This window comes from Haliaeetus albicilla, chromosome 11 (assembly GCF_947461875.1).
Source record: "Haliaeetus albicilla chromosome 11, bHalAlb1.1, whole genome shotgun sequence".
Taxonomy (NCBI): Eukaryota; Metazoa; Chordata; class Aves; order Accipitriformes; family Accipitridae; genus Haliaeetus; species Haliaeetus albicilla.
In genome coordinates this window covers 1929588-1956082 of record NC_091493.1, presented here as the reverse complement: position 1 = coordinate 1956082, position 26495 = coordinate 1929588, and the positions used below count along the sequence as shown (strand labels likewise).

General features: G+C 43.9%; 1 protein-coding gene across 2 annotated transcripts; it reads right to left on the bottom strand.

Annotated features, from left to right (window-relative positions):
* Window positions 1-320: 320 nt before the first annotated feature.
* LOC104319946 (hexokinase HKDC1) lies at window positions 321-23079 on the bottom strand. 2 transcript variants are annotated; one of them, XM_009921921.2, is made up of 19 exons: window positions 23014-23079; window positions 20676-20875; window positions 16556-16718; window positions 13911-14059; window positions 13700-13819; window positions 12841-12936; window positions 11379-11478; window positions 10550-10733; window positions 9823-9978; window positions 8816-9049; window positions 7804-8108; window positions 7351-7499; window positions 7138-7257; window positions 5364-5459; window positions 5173-5272; window positions 3984-4167; window positions 3124-3279; window positions 2129-2362; window positions 321-1483 (listed from the first exon to the last, which is right to left on the bottom strand). In XM_009921921.2, exons 2-19 carry the CDS (start codon window positions 20736-20738, stop codon window positions 1339-1341), a joined length of 2754 nt encoding a protein of 917 aa, XP_009920223.1. In that variant the 5' UTR covers window positions 20739-20875; window positions 23014-23079; the 3' UTR covers window positions 321-1338. The 2 variants fall into 2 exon arrangements, with proteins under 2 accessions (XP_009920223.1, XP_069651887.1); XM_069795786.1 differs by lacking the exons at window positions 20676-20875; window positions 23014-23079 and adding an exon at window positions 18459-18927.
* Window positions 23080-26495: the final 3416 nt, after the last annotated feature.

Sequence of the window (26495 nt, the reverse complement as noted above, 5' to 3'; positions counted from 1 at the left end):
TTTTCCGCTGCCAGCCTGAAAGGAAGCAAATACCCAAGAAGAGAGGATTAAAGGAGATACAGGAATACCTGAGAACACAGAATAGCAGGCTACAGATTTGCTGCTTCTCTATACCATACTATTGTTTCAGTTTATTCTGAGATGGGTAAATCAGGTGAGGGATATTTGGTCACACAAGGGCATGGGCTCTATCTGCAAGCCACCTTCATAATAACTGCAGTGCTGCTGAGAACTGTTATAGACAGGTTTAAAGAAAGCTCCCACTTGCCTGCATGTTCTTCCCACAACTCGGAAGAGGCACTAGACAGAGAAGCAAAAGCTCACAGCACCACAGATTTATTTACAACAGACTACAGACAGGCAGAGCAGCAAGCAACAGAAAATGAAAAACAAGGATAAACTCCTTTCCACAAAATGGAAACTATCCTCTCATGAACAGGCAAGGACATAACTGAGGGAAAACAAAGAGAAGAATTTCAGAAATTCAGGTGATTTTTTTTTTCTCTACATAGCTATTTTTGCGGCCGAAACATGAACAGATTTGATACTCTCTGTGTAGCCCTGATATAGACATAGCAGACCCTGTAGCTGCTTCTACATTCTCTCTTTCCCCCAGTATCAAAAGAATCAGTCACAGTCAGAATCCATTCAGCGCTGGTTTAGGTTTATGTGCACTCAGATGCACTAATGTATTTTGACACAAAATGGTATTTTGGGGAATCATATTTTTTTCCTTTACATTCATCTATTAAGCATGCCTCCTGTACTCAGGGAAGTATTACATTACAATACACTTGCAACCAATGTAGCAGAGGGGGGAGTATCACTGACCAAAGTCCATTAATTTATTTTACCTGCAGATTTACTGTAAAACCTGTGAAGCATTGAACAAATATGTCCACTAGATAGGTGCAACATCAAGATCTCAATATTCCTCGAGCCAGGCCAAGCCAAAACTAAAACACACACAAATCGTAAGAAACTGGTGATAAACTCAGTTGTGGTGCAGTAGCTTAATTAAGCCTTTGTAAAAAGACACATTTGGGGTTGATCTTTGTTTGTTTGTTTTGTTTTCACTCTCCCATGTGCATTATAGATGCAGGAAGTACAGAACTGAGTAGATTGTGATATGCCAAGATACAATGCTACTGGGGAGCAGAAACACCTGATCCAAGTTATCAAAGGACAAAAATCCACAATCCTGGTTGGTCAAAAACCAGCTGCTCCCTGAAAACAAGTACCTGTGTACTGGTGTCTGGCAAAGCTATCTCGAATCACTGCTCAGCAAATCTCTAGTGCACACGCCTGGCAGTGCTGAAATGACTTGACCTCTCATTTTTACTTCTGTCCAACATTATGCAATCTTTTTGCTACTGCAGTAATGAGGGCAGCTCCCTTCCCACTTCCATCTTCAGAAAGCATGAAAGTCACATCACACTGAGGTGCCAGTTCCTTCACTGTTTCCCGCAGGACCCTAGAAAAACTGAAAGGAAAGGGAGAGAAGAACAGAACATTTTAGCAGCAGCTTTCTGGTCTGAGATCTTTATACCTATCTAATAGCAAGGAACCATAACCTCAGCCAACATCTTCCACTGGTTCTCCACAGCATCCCTTTCTGTTTGTTTTTCCTCCTATTCATGAAAGAGACAAGCTTCTGTACTCAATCAGATTTTAATTTCTATTTCTCTAACTTTGTTTGGCATGATGCCAGACACCCCCCTTGCCTTTAGAGATAATGGAGGAGGCTCTCTTCTCCCAACTCAAAAGCTAATGCATCTACTTATAGGCCTTGCTTACAAAATATTGACCCAACTCCAAAAACTCAACACAGCTTTACATCTGGGACATCCAGATATTGCAGAAATCCCCCAAAACATTGGAAAATAAATATTAGAAGAGTAAGTTTACTCAACACCCCAGAGAAAAGAGCCTCCCAGTGGAAACTGGACTGGACTTTGCAATTTTTGATCCTTTGGCTAGGCAAGGGGAATGACAGGATGCAGGGAAATGTGTTAGATCTTTATCCCCTCTCTCATTTTTTTATCGGCAGAAAGCTGGTACAGCTTTCACAGTGTTTTCACAGTGTAAATGAGCAAACAGCAGAGGGAACTGGTACCAAAGTACTCACTGTGGATGGAGCTTGTACAAAGTCCCATCTACTCCAACGGTGATTTGCAAGTGCTCCACACCTTGGTTTTCTCTCTTCTTCTCTACAATAGCTGCCAGTCCTGCCCCACAGAGCTGGGCAGCTCTTTTTGAAACAGCTCCACACACCTCTTTCACAATGATGCTGTCTTCGCACGTGCTGTCCAGGCCAAGCTGCTGCAGAATTCGCCGGACTTGGAGGAGGGCGAGCCGGTCGCTGCGCAGAGGGAAACACATGTAGCAGCAAGGCATTAGGGGAAGCGTTGGCAGGCATGCAAATGAAAGTCTTACAGCTGAGTCTCTGCCATGATTTAAAGGAAATCGGACCACTTCTCCAACTCTAACGCTCTCCGATTGTTTTAAGGCAGATTCCAGTCTGAATTTGGATTGAAAACTTGCTCCTGGCATGCCCTTTGCTATGTGAGACTGTACTTCCAGAAGGCACAAACAGTAGTTATTCACCTAACTCCCAAAGTCATGAGGGAGCTGAGCCAGATCAGCCACCTGACTGTGTTATTTTTGATCTCAAGGCTGAGACACTACCTTCCAAGGTTTTCAACAGTAAAAAGGGTTTCAAATAGCCTAGAAGACCATTGCAATCATGCAGAGATATGTAGGTAAGCACATATTCATGAAGTATTCATATACCACTGACTTTTTATTTTCTAAATAAGTACTATTCTAAGTCCTATGAGAAACACTCCAAGTGTAAGCATGCTTGATGGTTAAGGCATCCAAGATAACACAGCTGTGTGGACAGGAAATGATAATTCATGTAATTACAGAATAATTCTGGAACTCCCCCAGTTCCTCATTTGGGGCTTTTATTCTGGGGATGGGGGAAGGGGGTGGGGGCACAAAGAAGAAAATTATAATTGACTTCTTGAAGGAAAGGGCTCCACGCACTTGCAGAGGTGTATTTTCTAGAGGTCCCAGAAGACCTTAAGGATTGAAACCACGTAAATCTAACAACTTTACCTCTCAATTTGAGACAGGAATTTTGTTTCGAATATGCCTCTTTTCCTGAGTGATTCTGAAATCTGTCCTCTGAACAGCAGTCCTTGTTTGGTTAAGTCGATCAAAATTTGCCTTACTATTTCACCTAGGTACATTCCACTGGTCATTTTTTCATACCTGTTATGTTATAAAAGAAAAAAAAACGTGCTTTTAAAGAGATGACATGTTAGCTCTGTTTAACATGAGTGGTATGTACATGCACTATCAACTCTCAAAAAAGCAGAAAAAGCTTGCAGAGCAATAGCCATTGAACTCCACCTTTCAACCATCAAAAATTTGTTCCAGTGACTTCAAGTCCAAACATTAATTACAACATAATTACCTATGTTAAAAGGTAACAAAACTAGAAAAAAAGCTTGTAATATTAAACAGAACATAGCATTAAAGCCAGAGTCCACACTGAAGCGAAACATTTCCCTGTCTCCCCCATGCATTGACCAGGGAGTCATATGTAATCAATGCTGTCTTTACCAAATGAAGAACGGTCACATTCAGTTTATCCTCGTGCACAAGTTGTATTTTACCTTTGAAAAAAACACTCCAAGAGGAGGAACACGGCAAGGCGTACACTTTGCAGGGAAATCTTAAGAGCTGCACTGCTTGGTAACTGCCCTAAGGTGAAAGCAGTGCTGTGGTAACAGACACAATGTACGTCTTTGGTTTTTTTCTGGATCTCTGCATTACTTAACATGCAACAAATGAAATATTATATTAAAATTTCCTTTCTGATTATGAATTCATTAAGTACATTTTAAAAAGCAGCCAGTGTGTCTCGAAGACTGACTTCATCACACTTTTAGCATCAGGACCGTCACATTTACCTCTGTTTCCCTGGGTTTAGTGAGCCTTCATCTACTTCTTTATCATATTTTGTTCTGATGTTGTCAATGCAGCCATTGTCACCAAATCCTCCCCATTCTGTATTAATGCACATTTTTCCTTCATTCCCTTCCACTATTTCTATGTTTTTCATGTCCTCCATGTAGCACACATTGCTACCCGTTCCTAGAAGGAAAGAAATAACAAGGCTTCAGCCAGAAAAGTGAAGTCGCAGCTGAAACACATGGAAGATGATTACAGCGATCATCTTAAAAGCTCTCTTCTCCATATCCCAAATTGCAAAGATCTCTCCGTATCTTACAGAAAAAAGTGCTAGACAGTAATGCTGAGTGCTGTAACTTATCACAACACAATGCTACCAAGCAAAATGGGTCCTGCATAGAAAATTCCCGGCATAGAGGAATGAAGACTCCCTGTTACAGGTCAGAAATGGCTTTGGCAGTCATTGGCAAGCATTGATCGGTCATTGCTGACAGTCTGGTTGTAATGCACCACAAATCATCTTGCATGACAGCATGCTCCCAAAAGCAAACACTGCCAAGAGCCTAGCAGCCAGTCAAGCAGTTACCAAGTCTGAAATGGTTTGGTGAACAGGGCTTCACCACTTGCAACGTGGGTTACTTTAACTAATACAAGGACCAGTTCTCCAAACAAAATGAGATAGCTGGTGCGCTTAGCCAGGTAGAAGAGTCTACTTTCTAAGTGGGGCTTCAGATATTACATACTTAGATGTATTTCTGCCTGAAAACTTGGAGGGACCTACTGGGGGAATTATCTAGAAAGCCCAAAAAGAATTCATTCAGATTTTTAAAAATATTTTCTTGTTCCAAGGCCTATGACCTGTCTGCACGCTAAATATCAATACATCTGTCAAAACAAGGATTCATGCTCTACCTGCTGTTCTCATATTCTTTTACCAAGCATATGCTTGTTAGGCATCATCAGAGATATGATCAAAAGTCCAACAGATTCAGGATTCTATCTGCTACAGGTGTTATTATGTTCTGTGTTGAGTATCATACAAGTCTGCCAAGAACCCTAAGTAACTAGTAACACCATATACCAAACTGAAATAAAAGACGTTGTTTTACAAGTTCCAAAATGGGGTGTGAAGCCCAGCACCTGCATACATGCTTTCTTCTTATAGTGGTCACTTCAATATCACTGTACCTGCAATAAGGCCAATCTCACAATTTGGATCCTCATATCCACATGTCATCATTGTCCCAACAGTGTCATTCACCACTGCTACAATATCCAAGTCAAACTCCTAAAACACAAGTCACAATCAGTAGTGGGGTCCCACAGGAAGAGAGACTGTGCATTAAATACACCAAGAAGAGCAGAAAAGAATAGCTCACATTTCTTCTCCTGATGGCCTCTCTCAGCATATCAACAACATCTTCCCCCTCACAGTCTGTTGCCTTGAAACCTTTTGTCCATCCCACAAGTGTACCCTGAAACAGAAGAGGAAGAAAATCATAAGTGAAGATAGAGAGAAGACTATACATTCCAACCATCAGTCTTTTCTTGTCTCCAACCTCCCCCTGACCCTTGTGTTTGGTTTTGTTTTTTTTTTTAAATAGGGTATTTCTGTAGACAGGTTACTGTGAATGTCTCGTGCAGAGTGTGGGCATGTGTGTGTTTACTCAGCTATTTATCAAGACATTGCCAAATCAGTGCCTTCTAACACTCTATTTTAGAAAAACTTCTCATCTCACCTCCTGTCCACATAGCCATTATCTGTGGGAGAGAGACTGTAAAAAATAATTTTTCTGTAAATAATTAAACACCCAACAAACATTAATGAACATGTACTGTTAATTTTTGGCTCTTTTACTAAAGGACACTTGGTATGATCCCACTACTCCAGGCAACACTAATTTATTTCTTTTCGGACAGCAACCTGACCTGACGGAAGTAGATTTCCAGGTTACATGCAGTAATTAGCCTTCCACTTGGTAACTGGCTCTGGACTGTCTGTCCAAATAAGAAAGAAGGCAACTGGGAGAAAAAGCCACTCTTAAAAAAACCCTCAAGTTCTAGCAATAGTAAAAGACCAAACACACAGGGCAACATACTATAGGACCCTGACACAGATGTGCCTCGCTCTGTTTGCCACCACTGTTGTGAAATTTGTTTCCTCATCATTTGTCAAGACCTAAATACTATGCTGTAGGTTTGGAAGGCATACTGAGTGGCCTCCCCACAAATAGCCAAGCCCTGTTGCTATTCTCTCAACTGTGATCTGAAAATTGAGACACAGCAGACTAGCTTCTATACTTGGAAGCCACTGTGAAACCCACCAGGACAAAAACATTCAATAAAATAGCAGTCTCTCATTTCACCAATATTCTACATATTTAACTAGAATTAAGCAGCACAACCTCCCCCGCCCCTCTTTGGAAATGCATCAAAATGATTGAGAATTATTTCTTCCTGAATTTGATGGTTTTGTTCTCTTTTTTTTTTCTTACCTCAGATCTGAAAAAGATGAAGATATGATATCTGTCAAAAAAGCCAACCCTTCCAAGTTGAACAAGCAAGCTCAGTTCTGCCCACTGACACTCAACAAAAAGAAACTAATGTACTGAAGAAGTTATACAGCCAGAGCTGTGTGACATAGTTAAGAAAGTACCCTAGGATTGTGGCTGAGCAAGTAGGAGGAGGCATCTGTTATCTCTTGCCATTGAAGAGTTAAGGCAGCATAAGAGATTCCTGGGCTATTAAAAATATGTAGTCATTTCACTATCATAATGGCTTAATCCTTATAGAATAAAAGCAAGTAACATCAATCTCTTACCAGATACAGGAGGTGAAAGTTCTACCTCCCATATGCATATAGGATGATAACTTTCTCATGAAACACAACTAATTTGCACAGTAGAGTAATAAAATCCCCATAAAACACATGAAATATTCTCTCCAAAGACTAATTTGGACACATATATATAGATATCTATATATATATATATCTATCTTTTCAACCTTGTGAAGTCCTACTTGAAAGAAAACATTTAGAAGAATAGCTTTTTGCTTGCAATCTCCAAACCAAGTTACCCTCACCCAAAATGATGTCATTCACCAAGCAGATGCATAGCTGCCATATTACCCATTCTGTGTTGCAGTTCTTACCTTGTCAATGCTGGCTTGCCTGCACGGGAAGGAGAAGGTGAAGCCCAGAGGCAGTCGAGCACCTTTAATCCCCATATACTCCAGAAAGTCTGCTATGCACTGCACAATATGGTCAAAGAGCTGGAAGGAAAGAAAAAGCATATAAATCTCACAGTAATCTCGTGCAATGGGCCTTGGATCAGTTGGATCAGTTAAACATTCATTAGAGGTTACCTCTTCCCCTGTCCCTTGCATGATCTCCAAAGGAATGGCAAAGATTTTGTTATACATTTGCACTGATCTTCTTCTCCCACTTCTGATTTTGACCAGCAGAACCCTGAAATTTGTCCCACCAAGGTCAAGGGCAAGGAACTTTCCTTTCTCTGTAAGAGAAGACAGGTATTTCATTTTGGTGTTTCCTGTAGCATGTTTGCCAGAATGGCATACTCTGCCACACATCCCCAAGAAACTCCATCTGTGCCAGTGATAGCACACTGCTCTCTATGGCATTTATCCCATCAGTCTGCTAGCATGGCGCTGAAGGGCCAGCCAGATAACATCACAGGAAGCACCAGTTTGCCAATATAAATCACCCTGGCATTTGCCAGAATAATTGGCATATTCTCCCTAGAAAACAGACAAGCAACTTTCCCGAACCACCTCCAGATGATCAGGGAATGACTTCACCTGTTCCATCTGGTGTCCCACAGACATATGTGGGTAACATCTTCACTGTGGCACTGGCTTGCGTCTCTCGCTTTAGCCCGTATTCCAGCTCAGTCCTCATTTTGTTCTTAACTTCTCTGAGGGTCTCAAGGGACAGCAGAAATGGTGCGAGAGCAGCATCGATTTGCTTGCGCTGAGCAGCCAGCCTGTATGCCACTGCTGTGACCATGGCAGCTCCCTTCCCACTGCCGCTCACAGACAGGAGGAACCGAACATCACAATTTGGGACCAGCCTTCTCACTACCTTGTGTAGACGTTTGGCATATCTACAGGAACAAAGAGTTTCTTTAGACTCTCACAGGCATTTCATGCATGGTTTACTTCGCATACACTTCCAATACATGCACACATCCAACAGCACAAGTGCTGAAGCACAGTCAAGAGGAGTACAAGGTCAGAAACTGGTCTGCAATGATCCTGATTTCTGGCTGTTCTGCAGAATCAGTACACTGACAGGAATGTGAAGATACCTCTAAACAAGTGTGAGTGCCAAGGGAGAGGGACACTGGAGAAAAGCCACACAAGAGTGCAGAGTCAGAATGACAAATAGAGGGTGAGAGTCTCCATCTGGAGCAAGACTTCAATCCAGTTTGGCAGAACGCTTAGGAAAGTTTCCAGTTTGGGAAAGCACAGGTTCAAAAATGGGGGTGAGGGAAGAAAGAAAGAAAAGAAAAAACCCACACTGAACTGCAAATGCCCTGGTAGCCCAGAAGTCACTTGATGAATCAACTACTCTTCCCCAGACACCATTATCCCATGTCTCACGTTGTTTCCACTCCACCCCAAGTTCTAAAGCTCCTGAGACAGCTTTGCAATAACTAAGCCAGCCTGATCCTCCATACTCCACCAAATCTCACCCCAAGCCTTCAGCAAAACCAGCGGTTCTCTGAAAAGCCACACATATATGCAGATGGAGACTCTCTGCAACATCAATGTGCGGCCAGCGACTACCAAATCCTGTTTAGTTACTTACTGGGGATGGGTTTTATAGAGTCCCCCATCAATTCCAACAGTGGTTCGCATCCTTAACAGTTTTTTATTCTCTCTCAGTCGGGTCAGTATGGCTGCTAAGGCGGCAGCACAGAGATTGGCTGAGCGGAAGGAAACAATGGTGCAGACATGCTGAACAGCAATGCAGTCCTCTTCAGAGGGAAACAGGTTCAGCTCTGTAAGGATCTCTTTTGTGTTGCTCAGACCTTCCTTATATCTACCCCAAAATAAAAGAACACATCATCTAATGCAAGGATATTAAGGCAACACGTAAATCAATATCTGCATGTTGGCTCAAAAAAGAAATGAGAGAAGACCACGGCACAACCTATCAGGCAGCATCATAATTGGTTCCCATAAACCAGTAATGTCTTTCCCGCACTATTCCCAAAAGTACCCGGAGGAGAGACCAGACTTTTAAGAGGCTGCTTCCTGGGGTTCAGTCTTTGGTGAGACATACCAATTAGCTAGCCAAGAAGAGAACAGGATGAAATATTTAGTCCATAGAGGGAGAGCACAGGAATAGATGTACAGCTTCGCCCAATACAAAAAAGAAAATTATTCCTGGAGTAACAATGAGGACCAGGATTCCTCTTCAAAACACCAGAATCTGTCAGTTTTCCATGTAGTCATCCGTTAGCTGATCTGGAGTCTGTACTACATCTCCACAAACCCAGTACTTCCACATCACAGAAGCTGAAAACTGCAATAATCGTCCCACGTACTCAGGTCTCCAAAGAGGTTATTTAGACAATCTGCATCTGTGATGGTTAACAATACATTTGCTACTGTGGTACTTTGCTAAAACTTTATTTCCCATCAATTCCTACTTACAGAAAGATCAACTTTTCTCCTAGGCAAAAGCAAAATCAAGTTGAACAATTCAGGATTGCTCCTAGTACTTACAGATTATAATTACACATTCATTATCATTGCTGTGCTTGTGAAAGACAAACAGCCACTCTCAAACAGCACACTGCAGGTTCTTACTTTTCCATTGCAGACACATGTTTCATTTCAATCTTGCCCTTGGTAAGAAGAGCTGTTGACACTTTCCCATTGAAGAGTAGACCTTCCTTTGTCATTTTTAGCAGAATGAGCCTTACAAGTTCCCCCAAATACAGGCTGCTGATCATCTTCTCAAACCTGGAATGATGCACAGGAAGGATTACAGGTGTTCACCAGCCAGTCAGAGCTATAAAAAGCTTGAGTATGAGCATCTTGTATTCTCATGCAGGTTGACCAATTTAAGCATGTACAAAAGGGGTTTGGGAGCCAAGCTGTAGATGGGATGCCATCCTGAGGTCCTGGGACCCAGCAAACAGCCCCTCAAGATAAGTGAGTGATTAAAGAGAATTTTCAAAAGATTTGTGAGCAGCTCAGCCAGTAGAAGCAGTTTTCATGAACCAGGCTTTAAATATGCCCTTTGTTTACCTTCCTCCTCTCTTCACCCCTCCACAGCATCATACAAGAGCAACCACCTATTTTTAACAACACAATAGCAACTGCAGCAGCAATCCCTTGGCCTGTGAGGCAGGGAGGTATGAAAGGTATCCACCCTTCCCAGAAGGGAAAGGTCTGGATAGGACAGGACCAGGATCAAGTCAACTCAGGTTCACTTAACCCGATTCCTGTTCCACTGGGGCTCCTGGCATACACTGGAAACATGCTCAGAGAACTCCAACTGCCTAGGCAAATCAGCCAGGGAATCACTTACAATTGTTTTCCAGGATTGAGAGATCCCAGATCAAGCTCCCGATCAAACTCTGTGCGGAGGTCATCCAAAGCACCGTCATCTCCAAAGGCACCCCACTCTGTGTTAATGCACATCCTCCCTTCATCACCTTCCACCAGATCGATGTGCCTCATTTCCTCCATGTAGCATGCGTTGGTGCCAGTCCCTGTGCACATTGGAGACAGTGCAGATAAATTACCTGTTTGCTCCAGGTTTGCTTTTCGTTTGTGTTAAGTCCACATGTTTAGGAATAAGTCAGTGTATTGTCTTTGGAAGAAAATATAAATACATAACCCTGTGGTACAGGATGCTAATACCAAGTCACCTGCACTTGCTAAATAATCATTTCACAGTGAGCGAAAAAATTTTGGAAATTAATCTAAGGCTTCACTTGTTTAAAAACATTTTTTCTTTTTCAAACGTACTTCTATGTGCCTTGAAAAAGCCATCACAGTGCATGAAGTGGAGACATTGTAGAAAGAGTAGCTGATCCTAACTACCAGACGTGAGAGGAATTCAGCTTTCTCTGGACAGACAGACAGTACTTTTCTATACAGTCAGCAGAAAAGTTTAGTATGCTGGTCACAACTGAACCCAGACAAAATGGGGACTGTGGTATTTGATGGCAATGTGATCAGCATAAAACCAGCTGCTTTACACAAGGCAGCCAGGCTTGAAAATCTGACCATTGTTTTTTCCATTTTCTTCCTGCTCTTTCCTGTACTGAGACACTCCCTTCTACTCCAGATTTGTTAGGATTAAACAAATGAGAGGAAAAAAAAAAAACTACTTAGCGAACAGAAAAAATTACCAATTATAAGTCCAACTTCACAGCGCTGGTCATCATATCCACAAGTCATCATGGTTCCCACGGTGTCATTGACCAGTGCCAAAACATTAACATCTATGTCCTAATAGCATAAGGGTGGGTGATTAACAGAAAAAAAAAAAAGCTTAGAAAGCCTCCTGTGTGTTAAAGCAACAGCATGCAGACATACTCCCTGGGTCGTACTTTGAAGGCCTGGTTCAGGCAAGCTCTTCAGTTGAAAGACACACTACTTTCTTTTAATAACACAATGCTCACAACCCTGTAAAGTAAGAAACATCTCTGAACTCTCAAGTGCTTGGCCAGCCAGGACCTTTGCTTGCAGGATTTGTTTCTCCCCAGTCCAACCTCGTTTGACAGAAAAGCAACATGGTACTGGTTTGAATTTTGTGATATGCTAGCACCCGTGTATCTGTCCTTATGGGCTGCATGATAGGATAACGTCCTACCACCTGAGCAGATCCCACCAAACAGGACAGAAAATATACATACATAAATGCAGCTATTCAACACAAGGCCGTGCACAAACATCACACTCAAGTAAAAAGCCTTTCCATCAAAGGTGTGCAGTTTTCCTTTCCCACTGAGGTAGTTTGATAAAGTAAAATCAAAGTTATCAAAGGATTCTTTTAACTCAGATGCCAACATTAGCAGGGGGCCAGACTTCACGCAGGAAGTCTCAGATCCTTTGCTCCTGCTAAATACAGCAAGACTGATGCAGAGAAAGAAGTGAACGAAAAATCAAGGCTGGATTTTTACCACGTGAGAAAACAGAAGAATTTCCTCTTTACTACAAAGATGTCAAGGCATGAAAAGATGCTTTGTGTTTCTTAGATGGCGTTACCAATAGCACCGAACATGAAAAACAAGGCTTTCCAAAATATTAAAAAATAATGTTATTCAAAAGGTAGGTATACACTGGTCCAAGGGCAGATTTAATCATGTCTTACTGCTAACCTTAAACATTACAATCACTCACTCCGTGCCACAGATTGAAGTGGACGGGCAAGCCCTGGTAGAGTTAGGCATGCTAATTTGAGATGATAGCTTCCCGCTCCCAACCTTCATCCCACAAGCCAGGCTACAAAACACAGCGTGTATCCACATCTTGCCAAATGAGTTCACAACAGACTGCCTTTAGCTCAGACAGACAGTAGGGCCATACTGGTGTCCACTGTCACGGCCAGCCCCGTTTATCAGTGTGCAGTTGCCATCACTGTTAGACTGACCTGGGGCAGCCTGAGTTGCAGCTGCAAATCCCTTTCCACGGCTTCAGCTCCAAGGGAGAGACAGATCTACTAGACATACAGTCGTGCTGGACATTTGTTACTGGCTGCCCTTGAAGGATGTCTGACAACACCCAAAACAACCCCCACACCAAAAGCTGATCTCCCAGGAGGACAATCTGGGGCCGCTCAGGTTCACCTCCTGCAGGTATAAAACTTGCCTTATGCTTCTGGAGGGCCTTGCGCAGAGAGCTGACCACATCTGTGTCCTGAACTCCTCGGACCTTGAAGTGTTTCGTCCAGGCAAGAAGAACCCCCTGCAAAGTAACAGTCCAGTGACCCAAAGCTCCAACTTTAGCACACAAAGCAGCCACAAAGAAAACCAAGACCAAAGTCTGTGGAGAAGCCCACTATATGTCTCTCCACACATTAAAATGCGGGCCAAAATAAGTCACAGCAGAACATCTCACCTTGAGGTGCCTGTCAGTACAAATACAACTGAAGAGGTATAGTAATAAAGTCCCAATCCTGCAAATGCTTCTCCCTGTGCTTTGTTTAAAGCATGTGTGGCTTTACTGATGCTCATCACAAACTAATAGCATTAAGCAAAAAGCATGTGCAGGACTGGGACCCAAAGCACAGGCCACAAAATAATTGCAACCAGCCCTTCATTTCCCCATGTGGCCTCTCAAACAGCTCGGCTACAGGTCTTTCCTATTTAGAATCAACTGTAAAAAAACAAATTGAATGAGAGTGATTAAAAAAGAAACATGCCTCAGGACACAAATTATGTGTTTTAGTCTAACAGTCTTAACACAAGGGCACGTGGTTACTATGGAACTGGATACTGATTAACCAAAAGAATAGCTTTAGCTTAAAGATCATGTTGCTTTGAGATCGGAAACGAGTGTTTGAATGGTAGTCAGGTCTAGTTAATGTTAATGGTCATCCATGCCTTCTTCAGAGAGCTATGTAAACATGACCCCACAAAAAGGCCACAGGGTAACACTCCCATGCAATAGCTTCTCTGGGTTCTGCAGGGAGCTAGGCTTGCCAATAATATTTCTTTTTGCATCTTACCTCTTCCAATTTGTTCTGTTTGCAAGGAAAAGAAAATGTAAAGCCAAGAGGTAACTTCTTATGCTTCAGGTTTTTGGTCTCCATGAAGTCTAACAGACAGTCAGCAACGTAATCAAAGAGCTGCATAAGAAAGGAGAGGACAGAGTCAGGCTGTGTCCGGCAGGCGTGCGCCCAAGCACAGCACCACCACAGAAAACGCTGCGTGCCCTACCTCAGCTCCGTTACCCTGTATGACCTCCTTGGGTGTGGGGTAAAACTTGCTCTCCAGCTGGCTGCTCTGCTTCCCATCATCAAACACCTTCACCTGGTGGGCACGAAACTGGGAGCCACCCAGGTCAACAGCAAGGAAGTCACCCTTCTCTGCAACAAAAGCGGGCAACCGTCACGGGTGATGGCTGAGAAGGATGGCCCAGATGCCATGCTGAAGGCCACAGCCCAGGGCCCCTGCCTCACCGCGGCCACAGGCTTTCCTGCCCCATCACAGCAGGTCCTTATCCTATGGGCCTGGGAGCATCACAAGGAAGGCTGAGAGCTGGCAACCTGAGCAAGGGGATCAGGTCCCTCCTGTTAGCTTGCTATGTGGCAGCTAATTTCATTTTTATTTAGCAGTCTGGTTTTGCCCACCCTGCTCCTTCCACAGCAGCACGTTTTCAAGCTGCAGAGGGATAAGCTTCTCAGCAAGAGGCCCAAAGCAACTGCAAAGCCAACCAGAGCACACAGGGGCTGCAAAACCGTACACCTGAAACGTGGGGAAATGGGAGCTTAAGAGTAAAGGATGCAGTAAAGGATGCAGGATTTGGAGTCACATGTTAAGACTTGGCCCTACTGCAGAAGTCAACTTCCAAGTGGGGCAAGACTAATTTGTCACCCAAAGTCAACCAATACAATCATTTCCAAATGCCTTTAAGTGTTTCTGCAGAAGTACCATTCTGCTTCTCAGTCCGCAGCACTCTTAGCTCAAACACCTCAGACAGAAGGACAGTTTGGCCTCAGTGCTACAATAAACAATTATCTATCCCACGCACAGGAGAAGGCCCTTCCCAAAAGAAAAATGCAGTGGTATGTGCACAGCCTTGCGTGATCTTTGTTCCACTGTCCAAACACGTGACTAAATTTTATCAAATCTGGCCCTGAAAGGAAAGGAAGCAGGAAATTCTACCTGTAATACCGTGGTCAGATATCACAAAGGTGAGGAGGCAAACTGGGTTACTCAGTAAACTGTGACATTAGTCGACCATTAATCCCAAAATGATTAAAAACTGATGATGCTCCATATGGGTCATTTCATGTGGCAACACTGAGGGCACTGAAAAATCTGAAAGTTTGTTGCTACTGCAAATGGGAAAATCCAGCCCAGTTTGAGGTGTTTAAACCTGCCAGAAGTTTTGTCTGGAAACAAAATAAACAATAAGGATTTTGCAAGAGAGCAAAAACAGAAAAATCAATGCGATACCTAAAATAGGCAGCGTGTCAATAAGACATAGCCCAACTTGAATCTGCAGCACATCCTTGACACAGCAGAAAGGTCATGCAGGCTAGGAGTGCATTGTCCAAAGTTGGCCTTGAGAAACATGAAGTCTTGCAACAGCAATGACACTACATGCAATTTTCCAAGTCTCCTGACCTCAAGGGCTCCCTGCTATTTCAGGACCAGGTCAGTGCCGTGTGAGACCTCAGGACCAGTGATGGTCACTGAGACAGCAACAGTTAGGCTAATATTTCTTTTTCTTTAATGAAGGTAGCAGCAAAAGGAAGAGTGCCCAGTTCCAGCCAGGCATTTTGAGGGGATTGCATATAATTTCTCTCAGACATCCCTCATTTTAAGGGACTAGCCTCCAAATACTCCGTTTATGCCGTTAAAGCCGCTATTTATCATTTAACTGTAGGAAAATTACCTTCAGAGGGAATAAAGTCCTGTGGCAATGAGGTTCAAAGCAAATATTTCTCTTAAGTTTTCTGCACAGCTGTTACACACCGAGTCCTGACCTAGGTCAGACACAGAATCCTGCACAAATTCATAGACTTGGTTAAATCTGGGAAAACCTAATTTTCTGTCAGCATGCACTGCTGGGAGCCAGCTGAGCCAGGAGAGTTATTTTGGATGTGCATACTTCTCCAGACAAGACAGGCTTTTAGATCCTACCTCACCTCGCATCCTCCCAGAGGACACCACTTTCTCCCTCTCTAAGTCTCAGGGACAACTGGAAACAAGGATCCAGCTGCAGAAGCAGAGCAGGCTGTTTCCTGGTAGACCTCACCCAGAAGCAGATTTTCACAATGCAGAAGGCAAGGAAGGGCAGGAGGGGATCACTTTTTGGGACAATAGAGAAAGCACTGCAGAGTTTGCTGTCAGAAGCCGAGAAGAGATCACAGCTCTGGTAACGAAACGTTGCTGCCGCTTTGCAATTTGAGGGGTTTCACTGCAGCATCCTGCCTTCCCTGTGGCTCGATGAACGCCAGGGCCACAGCATTGCCCACATCCCCACACCTGCAGCACGCTGCACTGCAGGGTCTGAGCTGTAGAGGCTGCCCTTGCCGTGTCCAGCCACAGCTCCTGCAGCAAGGCCTGCGCTAGGTACAGCCACATTTGCAGACGAAAGAGGCTGTTTTCTGAGCACTTACTAGGTCCTTTCCTCAAACAAGCAGCACTAGGTCAAAATCCACCTGGTGCAGGGAAAAAACTCTCTGCCAGCACTCCCCCAAGGTGTTGCCTCCTCAATACACACCTGCTTTCTCGACATGAGATAGGCAGTAACCAGAAGCCACTGGCTGCCCTGTGTCTTTGCTGTGCTGTCCTTGAGTACTGGCATCGTCTTCCTAAAACGGCACTGCTGTGACGGAGCAGGGGGAACTCACCTGAGCCATCGGGAAGCGAGCGCACAAATGATGGCAGCATTTTTACTGTTGCTGTGGGGTTTGTGTCTCTCCCCAGGCCCTTCACCATCTCAGCCTGGAAGCGAGCCATCACATCCAGCAAGACATCATCAGAGAGGCGCATGTGATACAGGTACCTGTCAACCTGGAAAGATGAAAGGTGTTACTCGGCAGACATGCAGGCTCCTCGGTGCTCAGGAGCTGCCTGGGATGAGCACTGGTTTCACACTACATGCTCCTATGTGAACTGCGGAGGCTTCCTTTATCTCTGCAAGCAGAGAAAATGCCAGAACTTCCTGGCCACTTGCACTAGTTTTCTAACCATGAGGGGTGCAGTTTGGCACGAAGGATCTGAAAATCTTGAACTCCAGTTCCAGCAGCACCTCTGCATTATGTTGGACAAGAATTACTATGCTCGTTCCCACCCACTTGATGGACATGAGGCTAAACAGATCCTAAGGAGACAAATTAATTCCTTTCACATATGTAACAAACTGAAGGTGAGCACACCACCTACGCAAACCCCACCTCTCTGATTCTACAAGTTCATTTCATTTTTTTACCTCAGCACCTAAATTCCCATGATTGTCAGTGCAAGCAAGCTCCATGACATCATCAGAACATTTACTCCTATAAAAACTTTGTTTTGAAAACATTTAATGCAGCCTTGGTGAATTACTGTCAAAAAGTTAGCCATCTTTTCTGATGGCTCAGTAACTTACAACGTACATAAGCCCATGAGACTTGCTTGAGACCCTGACAAGTTGTTTTTACACCACCGTCTCCTCCTATACATGTAATGAACTAGAACTCTAAAGTATCTCAAACTGGTGAGAATTTGACCTCTCTGGTCAGGTCCAGAAAATGCCATCAGTACCCAAGCGTGTCAGCCACAACCTGAAAACATCTATTCAGCTACTGCTTCACTCCACAGACAATTAGCTTTGTTGGCATGCCAGGCTGGAGCTCAAAGCCTTTTTCTCACTCTAGCTTGCCCTCCATTCTCTTGTAATTCTAGGATTACATTTAAAACACATTTTTGGGTGCAATCAATATCCTTTCTTAAGGGTCTATAACTCACAGCATACATCAAAATAAAAGCCAGTTGACTTTAAATATCTATGAAGTAGCAGACACTCATTCAGATGAACTGGTAGAGAAGCTAATCAGTGTTTCTCTACAGCTTCATCAGAACAAAACTTAAGGTTTTGTTCTTCAGGACCACATATTGCTTGAACTGACATTTACCTGCAGGGCTGGATACACAGCTGTAAGTAAGGTGGCCTAGAAACTACATAGCTGGATACAACAAAGGATCTATATAGCAAAATAAGAATCTGTCAACATCCAAATGCTTTTCCACTGGGAAGCCAGACTTTGGTGCTGCATGAACAAACATGATACAGGCATAATAATTCTGTGCTCCAACAGCCGGATATCCCCTGGAGGGTAATCCATGTTAACATCCCTACTCCCCATGACATGAGACTCAGGGCCAGAGGTGGTGGGCAGGCGAGAGAGGTGGGACAGCTTCCAACGCTTTGCTAGTACAGACGTTCAGCTCTTGCACCACGGGCTAGATCATTATGCTGCTTTATCTGTTCAGAGCACTTCATCGGGCCCATTTACATAGGGACGTCTGGAGGTTTGGAAGAACATGCACAAAACAAGTCCCGCTGGCAACAAGGCAGGATTTAAAAGGTAGCATTTTTTAAATAGAGGACAATGCAGGCTGCAGATAAATTGGCCTCTTCTGCAATTTGGACTGGCCACCTATATTAATGAGGCACAAACTAATTACCTATTCACAGTCCCATTTTAAACCGATGGTCAGCAATGACCCACCTGAAAGAGCCAGGACCCTGAAAGTAACTCGAGCACTTACCTAACAGCAAAACAGACACACACAGAGGACAAAGTCTTAAACTACAAGATGCAATTGGCAAGGAGAAGCAGCTGCCCTTGAATACAGCTGTGCCTTGAAAAGGCCATTATTTAGATCTTTCTTTGCAGCCCTCGTTTGCACAAGCACTTGATTTCCTCCAAGGCTTTTTGGAGCCCCATCACTGTGTAGGATCCACCATCTCAGCTCAAGCACCAGCCCTGCTTTTTGGGGCATACCAGGAAAAAAAAAAAGAAAAAAAAAGAAAATACAATGACTGGAGACATACAGCACTCATACACTCTCACACAGACCCAAATAACCTTGTGACAGAAGTCCCTGTGGAAAAAAATCTAAACAGTAATAAAAATGACCACGTCTGTTTGCAGAGAACACACACTATCTCCCTGCTCCACACAGAAATTGCATTCCCCATCCTGTTTACCTACAACCATAGGAGGAGACAGTCCTCTCCAAGGAACTAGATAAGGCAGAGCCCAGGAAAGCTTGCTGACTCTCTAGTCTGATTTACAACCAGAGCAAGGGCCTGCTCGCATACCATTTGCTTGTAAACACAGGAATGGCTGGGCCGTGCAACACCAAACTCTGTCTTGCTGCCTCCCTCCCACTGCACAAGGACAGTCCTTGTTTTTAAGTGTCTAGCCTCAGTTATGGGAACAGCACTCTTTTCATGGCAGGGAGGCTCTTGTTCTTGCCACCAGAGAGCAAATAAGCCTGGAGAGGCAGAGGTGGGAAGGCATTCCTTCTTTCTAACTAGGGAGAAATCAACTCTGCTCCTACCCTGAGCCTCTTAAAAGAGAACTCTAAAGAGCATATGGTTTATTTGCCTTCAGGCAGGGCTAGTTTGCACCTAGCAGAAAGATTTAATTTTTTAAATGGCTTTGCCAGAATCCCTCTGCCCCCTCCTCTCCACTGTCCTCACTTCAGGGAAGTCCTCCTTCAACTACATTCTGGATGTTTCTCTGAAGAGCCCACTCCACGTGAGCACTGCTCCACAGGGTCTCTCCCTTTCTTAGTAAAAAGTAAGAAGAAATGGTGCTGTCTAGATGAGATCCTAGCTCAGATCCTCACACAAGGAAAGGGCATCGGGGCCCCCTTCTGATCATATTAAACCCTGGATATAAAAGGGCTATGACAGAGACAGAGTCAGAGACATTTGAATGTTGAGACACCAGGACCTCTCTTGGAACACTTCTCCAAGGTAGAATTAGCGAAAGAAGCCCCCCTAAGAACAAGCAACCCCATGTTTAAGCAAGGGCACAGAGAAGACAACCCAGTGTTGCTTGATTTGCTGATGAGCTCAGCGGTACAGGCGGATCTACCCACTGGGACCTTGGATCTTCCAACACTGTCAAGCGTCTGCAGACAGCCCTGCCTCCAGCTGGCTGCAAAACAAGAGGACTGAGCCTGGCAGCAATGGCCACCAGTAAACACTCAACAGAGACGCCAGGAGAACAGAGGACCCGCAGGGGACATGTCTAGAAACCAGAGGATCTCTGACCCAAGAAGTTTACAGGTCCCACGTGGTCTTATGATGGAAAGCCAAAAACCCATTACAGCATGGCCATGAAAGTAGATTAGGGAAGAGCAACCATTAGGCAGCTCACTCCCAGTACTGATGGCTTCAGATCTGGGCCACCTTGAGCTTTTCTGACTGAAATTAAAGGTTGCATCTATAAACATCAGAGTGATCTGCCAGGTTTGGACAAGCAAAGAGGAGGCATAGGCACTTCTCCCACACCAACACTAGTTGGAACTGTCTCTTGAGTCCCGGAAGACCTGGCCCGAAGACCCCAGGAGTTTTCCCTACCGCTGCTACAACGTGAGTGACTCTGATTCCTACTCAGCTTTAGAAATCCCATCCGTCATGCTACACTTGCAAAGCGATTCAGCAAGAGGTTCCCTTCTGCCCTCTGGACTATACCACACCATGCCAGATAAAGTTTAAGCACCACTTTTCCTTACTGAAGATACTTGCTCCATTACTGGAAGAGAACTTCTAACTGTGCAGGGAAAAGCACTAACCAGACCTATTTTCACACTTGTCAGATGGTTTAGGGTACAAATACTTCTTACCCCATTTGGCTGTATGGCTTTAGTAGATAACGCCATTATCTAGTCTGCATTACATACTGCAGACCCCACAGTATCTGAGTAACACAGTTCTCAAAACAGGAATCAGCTAACGCTGCATCTTACCTTTTTTATTTGATCCTCTTTTAGCTTTGTGAAATGGAAAGCTAGCAAGTGGACGGCAAACATTTTCTTGAAGCGGATGGATGAGTCAGTAGTGACAGAGCTGCTGTGAGTAACTCCAAAGCGACAGGTCTTTATTCACGAAACTGGAGCTAGAGAAACTTCAGCTGAGGCATTTCCCCCAGGGTGAGATAGTGGAGTTCCTGGGAAATTGAGTCCAGAAATAAATCCATCCAGTGTGATTGGTTCAATGATTAAACTTCTGTCTCTTTGTATCACCCCCCCCCCCCCATCAACCCAAAGTCCCTCCCTCCCCAGCTACACACTTCATTGTGCCAGAGCAGGCACCTGGAGAGCTGCCAAGCTGAAGGGGAGAAAAACTGATTTTGTCACTGCCCCACTTGGGAATTGTTACCACTTCGCAATGTAGTTGCTACGCAGCCTGCCCTGCTTCGCCCCGCTTCACTCCCGGGGGGCTGACAAGCTCCCACCAGCACAGCATGCGACAAAGTGCTGCAGGGAATCTGGAAAGTTAGAGAGGATTTTAGGAGGTTTCTTCCCTCTGCTCAGCGCTCCCACTTGCGAGACAAGCTCTTCTGCATGAATTAACCCTGCTCTAGTTCCACACAGTGCACCCTTATCTGCGGCTTTTTTCCAATTAAGCTTCAGCCGTGTAAAGGAGCGAAGAGACACACAGACCCCTGCCCCCAGCCAAAATACCTCTTGCGCAATTTCCAGCAGAGAGATTTTGTACGTATCATTCTCCGTTCACCCCTCCTGAAGGCAAAGTTTCAGACCAATGCAGAGCCTCCGTATTGCAAAACGTGGGGAGGGGGGCAGATTTACCTGGCACCCAACAGTCTTGATATCAGACTGCCCCACTTGATAAATGCCTTTAACTGGCAGCACAGAGTGCTTACAGCAGGAGCGGCACCATCAGAGCTGAATTTGACACAGCCTTTAACTATTACTCTCAAAGGTTCGTTCTGAATACACAGGTGTTTCCAGGATCTGTCATTGTATCAAGTGATATGGACTACAGAAACATCACCCAAAGGAAACTGGGTGAAATTTTGACACAAAGGAGAGAAACAAAAAAGAAAAAAGAAGAAAAAAGGCTGCATCGTCATGGAGTAATTAAGAGGCTCACTCTCAAACTACACCTACACTTGGTGTGTTTCCCCCCAACTGCTGTTCAGTGTTTCAGCTGGAACTGAGCACATCTACTGCGCTGGCAAACAATTACCACCCAAAATTTTGCAGAACAAGATTACAATTAAAAATTATTTTGATAAATCAGAAAAACAGCCTTGGGGCAGGGAGAAAAGAGGGAGATAGAAGGGGGGGTGCCAAGTAATGGGAGGAAACACAAAGAACTACTGAGCAGAAGTAGAAAATTGTCTACACAGATCCAGAGTGGGGCAAAAGCAGCCAGTTAGCAGAAAAGGATCTCCGGCTATATCAATTTATAGCCTAAAGTGGACCAAACAATCTCATGCTATTGCAAAAAAAGTACGACTGATCATCATGCTGGGCTGTATGAACAGGACTATAATCCACAGACACACAAAACAACACTCAACTCCGTACTCAGCTCCAGTCTCAGGAAGAGGACCCTGCCCAGTCCTAGCAGCTACAGCATGTCAAGAAGGCATAGATCAGAAGGAGATAGCTCTGCTGAACATCAGGAGCAGTCACAGGTTACATTTTTTCAGCCTCTGATCACAAGGAAAGGCTGAAAGAGCTGAGGGAGGGGAAGGGAACTCTCTCTGCAGAGACAAATTACACAGAAAGGTTGAGGTCTTTTTCTTCTTCTTTTTTTTTTTTTCCTTCCTGCCTTGCATCAGGGTTGAGCTCTGGACACTGGGAGATCCCGCCAGCTCTATTTATTTTCCACTATTCTAGAACAAGAGTAAAGCAGACAGAGTGGCTGAACAGTCCATAAATAGGGCTTGTTCTAAAATTAGGCCTTTGATCTTCAAGAGAAAGGGAGAAAAGAAAGAAGAAAAAAGCCATGCTACCAGCCAGAAAGCACGGTTCACTTCTCCTGTATTCATCTTTTAATAACTGCTGGCTTGTTAAGTCAGACACTGACTCCCAGAGGGACTGTCTCTTTCCTCATTGTTTACCCATGCCATCCGAGTCACAACCCCTCTGGCCAGCAAAATTGAAAACATCACCTTTCAAGCTCCATCCCACTTTGATCCAGAGCTCATTGTGTCTGTAATACAGTAGATTTATTTTTCATTCTCTCTTTTCTTTCTTTCTCTAACAGATGCCACTGGAAAAGGGTCTCAAAGATCTAAACGTTACTGAACTGGCAGCAAACTCTGTTAAATACCTGACATGTCAGAATCACTGCGTAACTTGTTCGCTCATCCCTGGTGCATCCTAGCTTCAGGCAGGCTGTTGTGCAAGAAAAGACAAGACATTATCTCATATCCATGCAGACGGCAGTTCAATGTACTAAGGGCCCAACACCCAGATATATTACAGACATTTTGTACGTATTCTGGCCAGTACAGGGGAAACAATCTAGGACCAAGTGAACAGACCAGCTCCAACTGCATGCAGCTTGGAGGCTTGAGGCAATGTTGTTTTTTCCCTTTGTTAGAGCTGCACCCAATAAAAATTAGTCACAAACCCTCCCTTCCCCCTTTGCAATGGCCAACAAGACTTCAGAGTTATAAAACCCCTCTCTACTTTCTTCTCCTGCAGTTCTCCCTCCAAGCCCTGCCTCAAGGCACAATGGAGAATCCGGAAAAGGCTGGTGCTCACGTAGCCCATCCACCGCCCACAGCCTTGCAGCCAAAGGCCTGCAGAGAAAAGGAGCTCACAGCTACTATGGGGAAATTCAGATAAACGTCTGAGTACATCAGCTAAACATTCACCAGTTACCTCCAGAAAGAAATACCCTATTAATAAGCATTTTATTGCTGCAGAAATGCATCTTTGGTGAGAGGTATCAGAGGCAGTGGCAACACTGGTGGCTGAGGTTGGCACCCAGGTTAACAAGGAGAGAGTGGACAAGGCTACAGGTGAGTCATCAGGAGAAATCCTTCTTCATTATAGCTTATGGTTCCAAGACCAACCCTTAGAACACATTTCCCCTTCCAGTAACAGCAGCTTTGCTCCCTATTATAGTCCCCCAAGTTCATCAAAACTCAGAACAGAAAGGGGTCCCCACATTTGTCCTGCATACAGCCCTCCTAGGGCAACATCAGGCTGCAAAATAAGGCAGAACACCTGCAGGGACTGACTAGAAAATCCACTCCATGGATAGACACTACTTAGAAGAGATGGAGACAGCACAGACAGAAAAGAGCACATTGGCTTAAGAGAAGGCTTTTACCAAGTGGTGCTGTTACAATCACCATTTTACTTTTGAAACATAACAAATAAATGCAAAAAAATTAAATTGTGAAATACAAGAAACTTCTCAACAGCTGTAACTTGAATGCCTGAAATTAATCTGGAAATCTGAACACCTGAAATAAAGTTTTGCGAATGTGATTCCCCAATCAAGTGAACAATGTTGTTTATAAACTTTTGGCACAGCCCCATGAAGAAGAGCAAGAGGCCACTCAATCCTCCCCCAGGGACTTGCTTGCACAGGGCACGTTAAAAATATGCAGCTGGCATAGCTTTGCACCACACCAGTCCGGATTGTACCACATGGGGACCAATTTGGCAGCCATTCTAATGGGAGTCAATGACAGCCACACCATTAGCTCAGAAGAAAAGAAAACTTTCATAAAAAGTCAGCCTGGAAACGCCTGAATAAACTTCAGAGCTCTTAAAACTGTTACTATGGAGTCTCTATGGAAACAAGCAATGAGTTAAGCCAAGTGCTAATCTCAGCAAAATACAAAAAAGAATGCTTATAGTCATTTAGCTTCCTTATTGCAAGGCCTGCTGCTCAAACACAAGGCTGGCTTATACCCTCAAGTCCCAACCACTCTTTCCTTGCTCAAAAATATGCACTAGTATGCAGCTTAGCATACAATTAAAGGATCAATTTATCCAAACAGACTGGAAGCAAAGTACAGTAGCAATGTGGGCCTCCTGCAACCCAATCCCACATGTGCAGGGGGAGAGAAAACAGGAGTCGTCCTTGCACAACTGTGGTTTTAAACAGCAGTTTGCAGATACAGCAAGGAGTTTGCAGTCCAAGAGCTTAGTGGGCAAATGCATGCTGTCAAAACCGGTCTGCAGGCTTGAGCAACTACAACTTCCCTTTGAGTCTGTCAAGTGCAAAGAACACAAGGAGGCAACTGATACCACTCAATCACATAATCCACATCACACAAGTTATCTGAATAGTATCAAATGGAATACATTTGTAAGGGTTAATTGCAAGCTTGCATTCTGTGCAAGTCATGTTGCTGTTAAGCAGAGGCTGTCAGGACTCTGGGAAAGCAAAGCAGAATTATTCATCCCCAAAGCAGAAAATTCACAACATTCACATGGCCATTGCCACACATGCATAGCTGCTTGGTTTTTTGGGGGGAGCTAAGAAAGATGGGGCTTTGCAGGGGAAGGACCTAAAACCTTCCCTCCCCACCAGTCTGGTACTGAAATCAGCAGGAGATCATGTGGACTAGAAACATTCACGCACTGCTTGCTTTTTAGTAAATAATGGAAAAACAGTACATGAAATACACTGAAAACAGCTGTTAAAAACATCACTCAATCTGCTGCAGACTTGTTTCTGAACAGCAGCTTAAAGGATTGACACTAGGAGGAAGCAAAGGGGATTCAGAGCAAATTTTCAAGCTGCACAAGTTTGTTGTTGATCATTTTAGAAAGTCAGGTATTTGATACAGTGAAACTCAACCTAGCTTTTACAAGCATCCCAACATTAACACAAGCAGGATCTGCAGATTTCTATATAGCCAACCCCAGAAACATGGCTGCTGCAGCATTACTCTCCCTCAGGCAGCCCCAGCAACATGTCCTAGCGCTGAAACCCATTTCCGTGAATACATAGCAGTTTCAGCATCTGATTCTTTCCACTCTCCAGTATCCCTACTGGGAGCTCAAAAGCATACCTAAAAGCTGCTCACACTAAAAACAAAGGACAGAGCATCTGCATGTGTATGAAAGAGGCATAGCCTGGTTGTGCACTGCCTTAAACATTATTTAGTGACACCGCATCAGGAAAAAAACCCTCCTTTTCCTGAGAACTTAGTTCCAACAAATTAAACCTTCCTCCAGGTGGTAAGCACCTAACTTTTCCAGTTTGAAAGCCACGATAAAATAGGTATGTGGAAATACAACTGGCACAAATATCAACCCACAAGCTGTTACTTAAACTATAAGCTGTTATGTGAGCTTAAGTAAAATATTTTATGTCTCCTCTCAGAATTCAGATATCACAAACTAACTGGCATGTGAAGCAAAAAATCATTTATGAAGTGCAACAGAACTAAATAATTTGTATGAAACTGAATTGTAACAGTCAAGGAGAGACATCTGGATTTCTCTAAAGTAAATAAATTATACCTATGCCTCTAACATCTCCTTCCACCCAAAAATCATAATCCAACTTTTTTTTTTCCTCCCCCCAAACTTTGCCTGAATCGGTGTGATGAGATTTTCCTAGGAGAAAGAATACAATTTAAAGAGCAAGGACAGATTTTTGCTTTGTTTCAGTAATTACCCCTCAGATGACAGAATTGGAATTTACTCAAAAATTCCTGTGGCCAGAATTTCATCATTCCCCAGGGCATTACACAAATGCTTATTGCCTCCTTCCACATTTTCAAAGGACACAAAGGTTAGAGGCCCATGACTCCTATCACCATTCTGACCCAATTTCCT